This window comes from Sus scrofa, chromosome 3 (assembly GCF_000003025.6).
Source record: "Sus scrofa isolate TJ Tabasco breed Duroc chromosome 3, Sscrofa11.1, whole genome shotgun sequence".
Classification (NCBI taxonomy): Eukaryota; Metazoa; Chordata; class Mammalia; order Artiodactyla; family Suidae; genus Sus; species Sus scrofa.
The window spans coordinates 7,916,728-7,931,609 of record NC_010445.4 but is presented as its reverse complement, the minus strand read 5'-3'; the positions used below and the strand labels follow the sequence as shown (position 1 = coordinate 7,931,609).

Below are 14,882 nucleotides of genomic sequence, written 5' to 3'. Positions count from 1 at the left end.
TGGCCATGTTTTGTCCCTCTACGTTTCTCCCTCACGTAGCAACGGTGTTTTGATAAAATATGTACATGGTTCAAAGGATAATGAGACACAAGTGTATAAATAAAGGCAGGAGCTGACACTCCTCTAATAAAAGACATCTACAGGATAGGATCTCACTAACTGCAATGTATAAGAAAAACTGGAAAAATTTTGAGCTGCAAAATTAAAACCTCCCCTTCCCAAGTCATGTTACATTTGGAAGCGTTACTGGTAAACAGATGACATTACTGTGCTGCAAAGATACTAGAAAAACGAATTTGAAACGAAATGACTACATCTTGCAACGATTCCAGACCCTACAGGAAAAAGGTAAGCTAAAGCAAAAGGTGCACAGGTCAAGCACCGAGCACGCGAACCGCCTGAGAGTCAGGAAACACCCTGGAAGCTGAAGAGCACCGAGAAGAAACTGAGAGGAGGGCGAGCGCCCCGATTCCGTGAAGAGCTGTTTACTGGGTGACGACCCCACTACACACCAGGGTCTCGAAGGCTGTTACTCTGACAACCTGAGGCCCTAACCTGGCACTTAAAACCAGGAACATCCTCTTCAATCTCCTGATTTCACCCCGGGGAGTGTGGCGGGGGCTCACAAGCCCTCGGAGGACAACTGGGGCTGGTGGGCAGTGGTGGATTCGTTTTTTTGTGTCTTTTTGCCTTTTCTAGGGCCGCTCCTGTGGCATATGGAGATTCCCAGGCTAGGGGTTGAATCAACTCGGAGCTGTAGCCGCCGGCCTACACCTAGGCCACAGCCACAACAATGGGGGATCCAAGTCGTGTCTGCGACCTACACCACAGCTCTCTGCAATGCCCAATCCTTAACCCACTGAGCAAGGCCAGGGATCGAACCCGCAACCTCATGGTTCTTAGTCGGATTCGTTTACCACGGAGCCACAGCGGGAACTCCAGCAGTGGTGGATTCAACATTATGGCGAGCTGGTTTACAGAGGTTTCTCCAGCATGCGGATGCTGCCTACCCTCCAGAACGCTGCCTTAAGCTCTAATGTTCCTACCCTAAGTGTCATCACAAATAAACGCAATGGTTAAGGAATGTGCCTTTATCAACTCTTTTTTTGTTGCTGTTGCCTTTTTTTAGGGCCACACCAGCGACATATGGAGGTTGCCAGGCTAGGGGTCGAATCAGAGCGGTAGCCGCCAGCCTAAACCAGAGCCACAGCAATGCGGGATCCGAGCTGAGTCTGCAACCTATACCACAGCTCACGGCAACACCAGATCCTTAACCCACTGAGCAAGGCGAGGGATCGAACCCGCAACCTCATGGTTCCTAGTCGGATTCATTAAACACTGCACCACGACGGGAACTCCAACAAAATGAATTTTTAAATGACCCTTTTAAAGATAATTTACAACACACCAGAGTGTTGGATATATGGCACCTCTTCTCAGCACCTCCCTATAAAAAAAAAAAATCTGCTAGATGTCCAGAATGCTAACACGATCCAATATGTAACGTCCACACAAGTTGACTATGCACATTTCATTTCCCTCCTCAGTCACATTATTTAACTCCTGAGATTGGTAAATCATATTTCCTTTGACATTTAGTTATAATTCCTCTGTCAATACTGATGACAACAGAAACGAACATGCTTCTTTATTACAGGCCTTTAGCAACACAGAGAGGCCGCTCCCAGCCAGAACAGTTTGTTTCCTCCCCCCGCCACATGAAAACCCTGCTTCTCACCTCGTGGTTGTGAGAGGCGGGGTTTCCGAGATGAATGCTTGAAATGGGACGGGGTGGCCTCGTGATGAAGGTCAAAGCTCGAAGACTCCTGTACTGGATCCAGAGGCACCATCCCCCTTGCGAGCATCTCAGGTCCATGAACCTGACCTGGGACCTGAGGACAAATAGGTTGGACTTGTGGGTAAACCACTTTTTAAACAGGAATTTAAACAAACGAAAAGACAGTCAGTACACCTGTGGATGCAGGAGGGAGAGGGTCGGAATGCTTAAGAGCCAAGCAGCGCGGATAAAAGCGCCACAAAGACTATCATACCAGCTTTAAATCAGCAATGTTTTCTTTGCTCCAGTCTCAAAGTCCCCCAGCTGCTCACACATGCTAGGTTTCACCCCTTCTCACCTGCTGTCCCGATAAATCAAGCTCCAAATCTTCCAGAAGGGTCACGGCCTCCTCCCCACTATCAGGACGGTATTCCTGCAGCCAGACCTGCAGCTCCTTGGGCAGAATGGAGAGGAACTGCTCCAGCACCAGCAGCTCCAGGATCTGCTCCTTGGTGTTTATTTCTGGCCGTAGCCACTGGTGACAAAGTTCCTTTAATCGACTAAGGGCCTCTCGAGGCCCAAAGGTGTTCTGGTAGCAGAAGTGCCGGAAGCGCTGGCGGAATATCTCTGGGTCGGGAGGAGGGGACTCCTGCAGGCTGGTGTCCTGCCCCCACATGTGCTCCTCCTCATCTTCCTCCTCCACCTTCACTATCACGATGCCGTCCTTCTCCTGGGCAGCCTGGGGGGACAGACCCGTGGCTTCCCTCGACTCAGCGGTCATTATTCAGGCTCAGGAACCTGACTTGTTCCGAACAGAGTCTGTGCTCTCCCTTCTGTCCTCGGAGATGTTTTCTGATATCTGGTTCAGTACTGATCCTGAAGCAGTAAAAAAAAAAAGAAAGAAAGAAAGAAAGAAAGAAAGAGTTGTTCGTACCTTTGCTAACGTGTTGCTAACAGTTCATACAAGGCTACAAACAGGCACGAAAAATGCCTCCAAACAGTAAAGGAAAAAAAAAAACCTCCAGAGCTGCCCTGTCCTTCGGATATTAAGGCTGGCAAACAAACCCCCAACTGGTGAGTTCCACCCTCGGGGTGTTTGCCTGAGTCTGGGGAGGAAGCAGGTTCTGACATCATGTGTTTACCCGCCCAGCCCAAGGAGAGTCAATGTCAGCGGGGTGCCAGGCACCAGCCTGGAGCAGCACTTCCTTCCTCCCAGAACAACCCTGGCAGGAAGATGCAACTTCGAGCAGCAGCACCGTTTCACAGATGACACGACCCCGAGGGGAATGACCTAGGTGATGTGCCAGGAGCAGGTGGCTACCTACCTAGTGAAGTCAACACTCAAGCCAGATTTGAAGGCCCCGACTTGCTAATTCACCATCTAGCTATTTCTATTTTCTATTTTATGGGTGCCATGGACAGTACAAAATGATCCACTTTGGATAAAGAAAGAAAATATCAGAATGTTTATTTCAAGAGTGAGAGAAAATAAACCATATTTAATATACGAATTGACACTAACAAGCTCACTTGGTCTAAAATGCTGAACTGTCACATGTCACACAAGAGACAGGCATGGGGGGGCAAAATGGGTCAAGTAACACCAACTTCCAGTTGTAAAATAAGTCCTGGGGATGTAACATACAGCATGGGGACTATAATTAATAATGAAACTGTACTGCATATTTGCAAGTTTCTAAGAGAACAGTTATTAAAAATTCTCATCAAAAAAATTTTTGTAGCTATGGTGACAGATGTTAACTAGGCTTATTATGTTGATCACTTTGCAACATAGGAGTTCCCATTATGGCGCGGTGTCTCTGCAGTGTCAGGATGCGGGTTTGGTTCCTGGCCGTACAGTGAGTTAAAGGATCCAGCACTGCTGCAACTGCAGCTTGGATGCCTGGCCAGGAAACTCTATATGCTGTGGAGGGGCCAAAAGCAAACAAACAAAACAAAACCCAAAAGCTCTGCAATATATACAAATACTGAATCACTATACTGTACACCCAAAACTAATATATGTCGAATATACCTAAAATAAACAAACAAACAAAAACGAAAAAGAGAGAGAAAGACAAATAGCTTTTAAGATTCTTGTAGAGAAACTATAATTAGGGGAAATACTAACGATGCAAACATTCACAAACAAGAAAATGGCACAGCTGAAGCTTCTACCTAGAGCAATTTAAAAAAATTTTTGGCCGTGCCCATGGCACGTGGCAGCTCCTGGGCCAAGGACTGAACCTGAGCCACAGCAGTGACAACACTGGATCCTTAAACGGGAGGGAACTCCTAGAGCAATTTTGTACTCAGCCAGATTAGAAGGTAAAAACTGGAGTTCCCGTCATGGCGCAGAGGAAACAATCTGACTAGGAATCATGAGGTTGTGAGTTTGATTCCTGGCCTCCCTCAGTGGGTTAAGGATCTGGCGTTGCCGTGAGCTGTGGTGTAGGTCGCAGATGCGGCTGAGATCCAGCGTTGCTGTGGCTCTGGTGTAGGCCAGCGGCTACAGCTCCGATTTGACCCCTAGCTTGGGAACCTCCATATGCCGCAGGTACAGCCCTAAAAAGACAAAAAAAAAAAAAAAAGAAGGTAAAAGCCAATGTTGATCTAACTCAAAACAGGAAGTCAGCCGATAAGTGAGAAAATAGCTGCTTTAAAAAAAAAAAAAAAAAAAAAAAAAAAAAAAAAAAAAAAAGAGTGAGGAAAGAACTATTATGAGAACAGATGTGCCTTGTTACATAACTTTAACTGCCAAACTGATACTCAGTATCCTGGAAAATCCTCGCTGTCTACACATTAAAAAAACTTGGAAATATTTCCCAATCTGTTTAAAAATCTTCTAAATAAATTTTGGCTGGTCTTAAGCCTGTTCACTAAAATTATAAAACAACTTTTGATTAGTTTGTAAGAACAGGTGATTTAAAGGCATGGAAAATGGAAATGTACTAGTTGAATTTTAGCAACAAAAATTCAGCATGGCTGGTGGATAGGATCAATCATGATTCACTAATAAGCAAAGTTTCCGCTCTGTAGCGGTTATCCCGTTCCCCTCGCTAATAAGCAGAGTCAACAATGCTTTTCTTCCTTCTGAAATGACAAATCTTTGTGAAGCGTCTTTTTCACTTCTAGAACCATCAAAAGTAAGGATCAAATTCAAGTTTTAGAGATACGGCTCTTTCACTGCTGAAGCCCTGGGTTCACTCCTTGGTCTGGGAACTGAAATCCCACATTAAGCTGCTGCACAGTGGCCAAAAAACAAAAAAACAAAACAAGCACCCCCTGCCAAGCCGCCACCCACAACAACCAAAAAACCCCCAAGACATCCCCAAAGACTTTCCCTGTAAACATCATAAGAATGTGAAAATTAAGTCATTTGCAAATCACCTAGCCCTTCCCCTTGATTCCTTCAGCTGTTTTGCACCGCACCCTCCCGGCTGCAGGAAGTATATTCTGCTTTTCAACTTCAGAGCAGCCTTACCTGTAAAGTCCTTACGGTTACAAGTAGTCAGCTTCCTAAGCATTTCTGCAGATCTACAGTTTGCAAGGTGTCCCATTAGACTGAGGGGAGTAAAAAGATGAGACGCACGATTCCCATTTTTACACCAATATAGTACAAAGCAGATGTGCCAATCGATCCAAGAGATTTCAACTCAAATTCTGGAGGCGCTCTGAGTAAGTGACAACAAGGCAGCTTAGAGGAAAGGGTCCCCCTTGAACTGGGGCATCAGGAGAGCCACGACCTCCTAGGAAGAGGCAGTGGGTCCAGGAGATCAGTCCTTTGGTTAGCCTTCTCCCAAGTGGAGGCCAAATAATTCCTGTAAGCATTAGTTTCTTTCATTTCATTCTGAAACGTCAAAAGAAAGACTACCTTTTCCTTTTTATTTTTTGTCTTTTTGCCTTTTCTAGGGCCGCTCCGGCGGCATATGGAAGTTCCCAAGCTAGGGGTCGAATTGGAGCTGTAGCCACCTGCCTATGCCACAGCCACAGCAATGAGGGATCTGAACCGCATCTGTGACCTACGCCACAGCTCACGGCAATGCCGGATCCTTAACCCACGGAGCAAGGCCAGGGATCGAACACACAACCTTATGGTTTCTAGTCGGATTCGTTAACCACTGCGCCATGATGGGAACTCCTGGACTACCTTTTCCTGCTATGCTGCCCACAACTATTTTTTTATCACCTTAATTCAGCCTCCACATCTCCCGCCTAACTAGTGCCACAGCCCCACACAGTTGGTTCTCTGGCTCCCATCCCTCCCCCTTCTGAGACAAGCGTACCGTAGTCAATGAGTCTTGCCACGGTCTGCTCTGCTCACCCTCTTTGTCCTCAGTGTCAAGGAGTCCTTGACATCCAATGACTCAGTCTTCAAGCAACACATCCCGCTCTACTTTTCCAGTTTCACCTCCGTTACTTTCCTTAGTGGTGATTCCCGTATTTCAGCCTCCCTGGCCCGTTAATGTTCCCCCCACTCACCCTTCAGGATGGACCCTGTCCTCCCATGAACACCCGAGTGCCTTCTCTGTTCCTGCCTTATGACACGTCTACTCGCCCTCATCATCATCACTTGAGGGGCAGCTCCTGTTTCCGCCTCCCAACTACATTTTAATTCAGGGACAAGGACTCTCGTCCTCCTTGCACTTACCTCCTAGAGAACTGCGCAGACTTTAGTTCTGTTAAACAGAATAGAAGAAATAACAACAACTCAAACTGTGACAGCCCCCCCTGCCACCTTCTTTCAGCCTTTGGTGGCAATTAGTGGTTAGAGAGCCCACTGATATCTCACGCAGGCTCAGGATCTCGCCTTCCTCCTCTCTGCTCCCCCTACGTGCTTTCATTCTCCAAGCACCAGGGTGAAGCAAGCCTTTGTTCACACTCATTTTTCTGTCTAGTTTCGTGAAGTCCAGCTTCTTCTCTCTTGGTTCATCTGCCGTCTTTTCTCCCTCCCCTCCCCCTCATGGTGCATCTCCCACCTTTTTTTTTTTTTTTTTTAAATCCTTTTGTCTTTTTAGGGCCACACTCTCGGCATATGGAGATTCCCAGGCTAGGGGGTGAATCAGAGCTGTAGCCGCCAGCCTACGCCAGAGCTACATCACAGCTCATGGCAACTCTGGATCCTCAACCCAGTGAGCAAGGCCAGGGATGGAACCCACAACCTCATGGTTCCTAGTCGGATTCGTTAACCACTGAGCCACAATGGGAACTCCGCATCTCCCACCTTACTCTCAGATGCTTCTTCCTGAAACTCTACAGCCTTGCAGTCATCAACCCCCAGCCCCGGGTCCCAGTTTCCCCTCAAGCGCCATTGCCCATGGATTTCTCCCTCTCCCTGCATGAAGCTCTTCCATCCAGCAAAATGAGTCGACTTAATATTTCCTAAATAAGCCTTGTATAGCGATTGCCATCCTGATCTCACATCATACTCAATACCTGGGGCTTCCTTCCCAGTCTTCTCTGCCTTTTCAAATCCTACTTACTATTCAGAGCTAAGCTCAAATGCCACTTGCCCGTCATCTGTTGATGAAGTCTCTAGGAGGCATAACAGTAAGACTGAGGTTAACTGAGTGCTTTCTATGTACGAGGCATTTCGCAAAGCACCCTCGGGAGGTAGGTACAATTACTGCCTCACTTTATGGTGACGACACTAAAGTTTACAGATATCAAGGATCATATCTATGTCCCCAAGGTCAAATGGCAATTATAATGGCAGAGCCAGGATTTGAATTAGGTCCATGGGACTCCTCTCTTCAGCCTCCAACCATCACAGCAAACGTGCTCTGTCCCAACATGTGGGGAAGGAAGCGCTTCCGTGGACACACAGATTCTTTCTAAGAGGAAAACCTATTGGCGGGTGGGGGGGCTCACCTGTCAGCCACTGTTTTCACTGGGGAGCTGTGTGACTAAGGAGACACGGCAGGAGACACAAGTGGGAATCATCTAGACTCTACCAGGGGGACCAGCAAATAGGACAACGGAGCAGAGCCGGAGCACCGACGAGCCTAGTGACAGAAATCTCTTTTAGGCAGGCGCTACTGTGTCTCAGGTAAACCAAGGAGGATAAAGGAGAGGAATCTCGATCTGTGCCCACACCTCGGCTGGTTTTCAGGAGCTGGATACTCCCTGGGTCAGTGGGACTCACAAAGAAGAGATTCTGAGGAGGACCTGAGACCCAAAGGGAGCGATGAAGGCATGGACGCTTCTCTTCTTCCAACTGTGACAGGTACCCCCCGCCCCAAACATTTCTCTGCTCCTGCTCTGGGCAGGAGAAAAGGCCCAACAGCAGCCGACAGACTGGGTTTTAGTTTAGGTTTCAGTCAATCTGAACACACAACCTTTCCTCCTCTCTAAACACGCAGCCCTAATGGTCTCCTCCAAGCTTTTGCTGTGCACGCTGTTACCATCTTTCTTTCTTTGTAATTTAATATTTCATGCTGTCCTCTTCCGACTGGACAATTGTTAAGGGTATGCACCTTTGCATCTCTTAGACCACTTAATAGGACCTCTTTGCAAGCCCTAGTTTTTGTTTTTGTTTTTTTTAAATACTTGGCTGAATTTACAATATTATTTAGTCTTTTTGCCCATTCATAAGCCAATCAGTGTTGTATGAATTATAATAAACAGGCAAGTCGAAAGAGTTTCATTAAGCTGCACTATCAGCTACCAGCTGATTTTAGGCTAGTTAATCTATGTACAGATATTTTCTCATCTGTACAATGGGGATAAAAAACAGTACCTGTCTCACAGAGTTGTTGTGAGGATTAAATGAGTTAACATATAGGAAGCACTTAAAACAGCATCTGGCATCTAGCAGGCACTAGAGAAGTGTTCATTTTTTTCAGTCATCTTAAGATTGTAACTGTGCTTCCCAATTTGCAGCCTACTTAAGAGATTAAGCAATGGGAGAAATGTTGAAATAGGGAAAGCAGCACAGCTTGGAACACCTGAATTCTAGTCTCTCATGAATAAGTTACACATCCCTCGGTGAGTTATTTAACCTCTCTGACCCCTAGTATCCTTATCTGTCAAATGACGCTTGGAGGGAAGGAGGTCAGGCACAGGGGAGCAGGAAACTACCTCTGGGGTCCCTTTGAGCTGAGAACCATTCAGACACACTCTCCCAGTGAGATAAGATCACCTCCAGTAACTTATTGTTACTAAAGATAAATACCAAAGATTTTCTTACAAAAAAGGCCTGGAGCTACGAGCTCAGTTTATTCCAAAGGCTATCTTCTAAATAGGCCAGTATCTTTTCCAAGCCAGAGTCTTGAAAGTTTAAACAAACTGCCCTCCTCCCATTTTTCAACAGAGTTCTAAAAGGTTTTAAAACATGAAGAAGCTACCTTTTTTTTTTTTTTTTCTTTAAGGGCCACACCTGCGGGCATATGGAAGTTCCCGGGCTAGGGGTCCAATCCGAGGTGTAGGTGCCAGCCTATGCCTCAGCCAAGGCAACACCGGATCCAAGCTGCATCTGTGACCTACGCCACAGCTTGCCCCAGTGCCGGATCCTTAACCCCCAGAGGGAGGCCAGGGATTGAACCTGCATCCTCACAGAGACAACGTGGTGTCCTAAACCTGCTGAGCCACAACTGGAACTCCGAAAGCTACCTTTAAAAGACATGTAGCTACCCAAAGATGATGACACTCTCTCAGAATGAAAAGGTACGACTTCACATAACGTTCACCTGTATTTAGATACGATATAAAGTTAGAAAACCGTCAGTGCTTAGATCAGGCAGAGAATCAGCAAAAGACTATGGCATGAAGTAGTTAGCTTCTCTGTATTTTAATTTTGGTGAAAACTGCCCAAATAATGAACAAGAACCTTGCATAGTAACCAGAAGACAATACAAACTTGGAGAAACATTCTGGGGCAAATTATCATTTCGGTTCCCTAAATAATAAAGCTATTTCTCCACATTTGGCCACCCAATACAGTAACAGGGCTTTGTTGACTGGTTAAAATGAATCCTCCACAATTCAGTTCAACAAGTATTTATTGACCACCTCCAATCCGCCTAGCACTGGCCTGTACAATAAATGCTTTCTTTGGTCCCAGGCCATGTAACAGCCACTCTCTATAATGAAAGTACCGTATTGTGTACTGGAGGGAGGGGAGGGGGGCAGTGTCAGGCTGAAATGTAGCTGAATCTTTCAACTACTCGGACCAAAATCAAAGAACTTCAAAGCTGGAAAGGCCTTTTGAGAAAACCTAGTGGATTTTATCAATGACAAAACAGGTGGGGGACGTGTCTGGTCTTATCCAAGGTCATTCAGTTAAACAGTCTCCTAATGGCCCAGCGCAATTTCCACAAATTCTCATTCCAAGTCAAGCAGAGTGACTACGACCCAGAAATGAAAAATCCACCTAATCTTTCAGCCTTCGAAATATTTCCACAAAGCTGAGAGTGGGATGGCCATAATCCCTACCAGATCCGAATCACATCTTCATCCCCTCTGACTAGGCTTCAAAGACTCTTTAATCACCGCTCGGGGGTGGGGGTGGGGTGCAGAGATGCAGGTGATCTGGAAACACATATGCGGCACCTCGAAACGTGTCCATTTCTCGGACTTCCGCATTTTTCACCTCGAGATCCTGCAAGGACCCCGAAAAAAAAAAAAAAAAGTCTCTCACTGGAATCAAAGCAAATGGCGACGAAAGCAGAGCAGGGAAAAATCAGACAGGGGTCGGTTCGCTCGCGACCTGGTTCTCAGAAACGTCAAACGACGATGACGACACTGCAGGCGGGCGGCCCAGAAGGGGCCCGCAGACAGCAGCTCCCCAGGTCTCCCAGGAACCCCGGCCAAGGACCGTCGCCCCCTTCCCGCCTGGATCCGGGGTAGGGCGAGGACGTCTCCCCCGGGGGACGGCGCTGCCTACGGCTGGGCCTGGAAAGGGGACGGGGGCACGGACCCGCTTCACGCTGCGCCCTGGCAGCCCGGAGGGGACCCGGGGGCCGCAGCTGCGGAGCCCACCCCCATGCACACCCCTGCGGCCCCGCCCGCCCCCCAGAGGCCGGCCCCAAGTCTCACCGTGAGCCCCGGGAGCGGCCTGGGGGCGCTGGGCGAGCAAGGGGAGCTGACTCTGGGGCTCAGGCCGGCCGAAGGGCGCCGCACACGGACCTAGGCCCTCCTGACGCCTCGACACAGACACAATGAGTCACAAAGGCCGGAAGTGTGTCAGCACCTCGCCTTCCGGGACTGCGCCGCGCTTCCGGGTCCTCTCTAGGAGCGCGGGAGGATTTGGCATCTCGGTGCCCGAAAGCTGGACCCGGCCCCTGCCCTGCAGCGGTCCAGCCTCCCGCCTGGGGGTTCTCGCCCTCAGCCTGCGCGCCCCGAATTAAGGCTGGGACCAAGGGGAAGGGGATTCAGGCTTTACGGGATACTGTTCAGCTCTGACACCCGTCCATCTGATAATTCGATTTCTCCTCTTCCACCTCAGGCAGCGCTTGTAGTAATTATAGTTATTATCAAACAATAATAATACTTAGTAATTGTATGTCTGAGGCGGAGGAGCTGAAAGAAGGGTGTAGACAGAGAAAGATCAAAGCGAAGCCAGGGATGGCTGGTTTCACAAAACTACCGTGGTAGACTCTCTCACGCCCTGGAGATAATCTGCCAGTTGAGTGGGTGGTATTTTCAAAACACTTGGCCTGTAGACAAAGGACGTCTTTCTGCAACCAAGCTAGTTATAAGATTCTGTGTTCTGTTCATGTGGCATATGCTCTTATAGCAGTTTAGAAGTAGATTTCAGAATAATAACTGACATTTTTTGCCTTCAAGGTGCTCTCACAAGCTGCAATTAGGGCCTTCACCTTCACCTGGCAAGATAAGGCAGAAATAATATTCCACTTGCTGTGCAAGAGTGACCACCGTCTTTAATGATTGTGACTTTGCTCACATTCCAAGGCAAGTTCAGGGGAGAGGCTGAACTTAGTATCTGGGTTACATGATTCCTATTGCTTGGAGATTACTTTTTAAAAAATAAATTGGTGCCACCACTATGGAAAGCAGGATGGCGACTCTTCAAAAAACTAAAAATAGAATTACCGTAAGATCCAGCAATCCCACTTCTGGGCATCTATCCGGAGAAAACCTTGACTTGAAAAGGTACAATGAACACCAGTGTTCATTGCAGCACCACATACAATAGCCAAGATGTGGAAGCAACCTGAATGTCCATCAACAGAGGAGTGGATGAAGAAGATGTGGTACATGTATACAATGGAATATTAGCCATAAAAAAGAATGAAATAATGCCATTTGCAGCAACATGAATGGACCTAGAAATGATCATGCTAAGTTAGACAATGAGAGACAAACATCATATGCCATCACTTATATGTGGCATCTTAAAAAAGGATACAAATGAACTTATTTGCAGAACAGAAACAGACTCACAGACTTTGAAAAACTTACGGTTACCAAAGGGGACAGACTGGGGAGAAGGGATGGACTGGGGTTTGGGATGGAACTATTCTAAAATTAGGTTGTGGTGATGGCTGTACAATTATAATAAAAATGCACTGAATTAAAAAAATTAAAACATACTTGGAGGAGTTCCCTTGTGGCACAAAGGGTTAAGGATCTGGCGTTGTCACTGCAGCAGGTTCAATCCCTTGCCCCGGGGAACTTCCACGTGCCAAAGCTGTGGCCAAAAAAACAAACTTGGAAAGTAAAAGGCAATTACAATATCACTAAATGAAAATTGCAAAACAGAGAAAAAAATCACCTATAATCTTTCCATATTAACCCAGCTGTGATGGCTTTAATTTATCCCTTTCTTATCTGTTTTCTTATGTATATGTTTTTATTTATTGTGTTAAACATGGTTTGAAACTATGATTGTACTGGACAGGTGGCTGGTTTGCTTGAAGTACTTGTCACATTCATAGTGTGTGACCCTTTTTGGACCCAGGCTGGTGGGATCAGAACTGGGCACTTGATGAAAGCACATCTTATGCTTATGCTGGCCCGTGGAAGTATGGAAGGGGCCTGGTCTGAGAGCTCTGGCAAATGGAACAGTAGGCAACTCAAGCAATTAGATCACCTTCCTTTGGGAGTTCAAATGTGAGATAGAGAAAACTGGGGCCAAGCAGAAGTAAGTCTGCAGAAGGCATTGGGTGATAGAAGCCATGAAGCTGTGGGTGGTATGAGTAAGCAGAGGCTTCAGCAGAGAAAAACGAACAGAGCTATAGAAACAGACCACCAGGCGCTGATACACCACATGGCAGAGCTCACAGAAGGGGGCCCAGCCACTTAGCACTGAGGGCCTACAGCCAAGGGAGGCGACTGCCTGAATAACCTTCGGGCTCCAAACGAAGTTTTATTCTCTGTGTTGCTTGATTTTGCTGCAGATGCTGTTGCATCCTGTCTCTCTACTTCCCTGAGTGTTCTCACAATAAATCCTTCGCCAACAAGAATCCCGTTTTGGAGTTCCCGTCATGGCACGGCGGAAACAAATCTGACTAGCATCCATGAGGGTGAAGGCTGCATCCATGAGGACGAAGGTTCTGTCCCTGGCCTCACTCAGTGGGTTAAGGATCTGGCGTTGCCAGGAACTGTGGTGTAGGTCAAAGACCTAGCTCGGATCTGGCATTGCTGTGGCTGTGTATAGGCTGGCAGCTGTAGCTCCGATTTGACTCCTAGCCTGGGAACTTCCGTATGACCCAGGTGCAGCCCCAAAAAGCAAAACAAAACAAAAACAAAAACAAAAAAAGAGGGTCTCTTTGTTCCTTGCCATATGGAAAAGCCTGATGCGATAGATGTGAAATCATGTGTACTACTTAAAAACACTTAATACCATGTCATTAACATTTAAAATTTGCTACACAGAGTAGATAATTATCTTTTTTTTTTTCTGGCTGCACTTGAGGCATATGGACGTTTTGGGGCCAGGGTTCGAATCCAAGCTGCAGCAGCGCTGGATTCTTCACCCACTGCATACCAGGTGGGAGATCAAACCAACACCTCCACAGAGACAAGCCAGATCATTAATCCACTGTGCTACATCGGGAACTCCTGGATAATTATCATTTTAATAGCTATATAGTATTCCACTGAGGAGCTGTACCATTAATTAATAATGCCTCTATTTCTAGACATGCCAAATTCTCTCAAAGTTTTGTTAGGTTAAATATTTAGGGGAGTTCCAGTCATGGCTCAGCAGTAATGAACACGACTAGTATCCATGGGGATGAGGGTTTGATTCCTGGCCTCGCTCAGTGGATTAAGGATCTGGTGCTGCCGTGAGCTGTGGTGTAGCTTTCAGACATGGCTTGGATTCAGCATTGCTGTGGCTGTGGTGTAGGCAGCAGCTGCAGCTCCAATTCGACCCGTAGACTGGGAACCTCCACATGCCGAAGGTGCGGCCCTAAAAAGAGAAAAAAAAAATTAAATGAAGATTTTTGTGCAACTGTCTTTTGGATTATTTAATTAGGACAGATTTTGACAAGTGGGTTCACTGAGTTAATAGGTATTAACTTAAAAAATATACATATTTAGGGAGTTCCCTGGTGGTCTAGAGGTTAGGACTCAGCATCTTCTCTCTGCCACCCAGGTTCAATCCCTGGCCTGGAATCTGAGATCCTATATCAAGTCGCTACATGCCATGGCCAAATAAAATAAAATAAATAATAAAAATAAAGTAAAAATATGACCATTATTTACAATTGCTGAGATATGGAAGCAACCTTAAGTGTTCATCAAGAGATGAATGCATTAAGAACATGTGGTATATATACAATGGAAAATGACTCAGTCATAAAAGAGAATGAAATTTTGATGTTTGGAACAACGTGAATGGACTTGGGGGGTATCAGGCTAAGTGAAATAAGTTGGGCAGAAAAAGACAAATTCTGTATGATATGTGGAATCTAAAAAAATACAACAGGGATTTCTCATTGTGTTGCAGCAGAAATGAATGTGACTCGTATCCATGAGGACTCAGGTTTGATCTCTGGCCCTGTTCAGTGAGTTAAGGATCCGTCGTTGCCGTGAGCTCTGGTGTAGGTCACAGATGCAACTCAGATCTGGTGTGGCTGTGGCTGTGGCATAGGCTGGCAGCTGCAGCTCTAATCTGACACCTAGCCTGAGAACGTCA

General features: G+C 46.6%; 1 protein-coding gene across 3 annotated transcripts in view; it reads right to left on the bottom strand.

Annotated features, from left to right (window-relative positions):
- Window positions 1–10,970, bottom strand: part of ZKSCAN1 (zinc finger with KRAB and SCAN domains 1) — a 38,823-nt gene extending 27,853 nt beyond the window's left edge. For 2 of the 3 annotated variants that reach the window (XM_021086191.1, XM_013995409.2), the window contains exons 1-3: window positions 10,814–10,969; window positions 2,136–2,653; window positions 1,739–1,892 (exon numbers count right to left, since the gene is read on the bottom strand). In XM_021086191.1, coding sequence (XP_020941850.1) covers window positions 1,739–1,892; window positions 2,136–2,558 — 577 coding nt within the window. In that variant the 5' untranslated portion in view covers window positions 2,559–2,653; window positions 10,814–10,969. Of the gene's footprint in view, window positions 1–1,738; window positions 1,893–2,135; window positions 2,654–10,813 lie in introns of all 3 variants that reach the window. The other variant, XM_005661886.3, reaches the window with a different exon arrangement.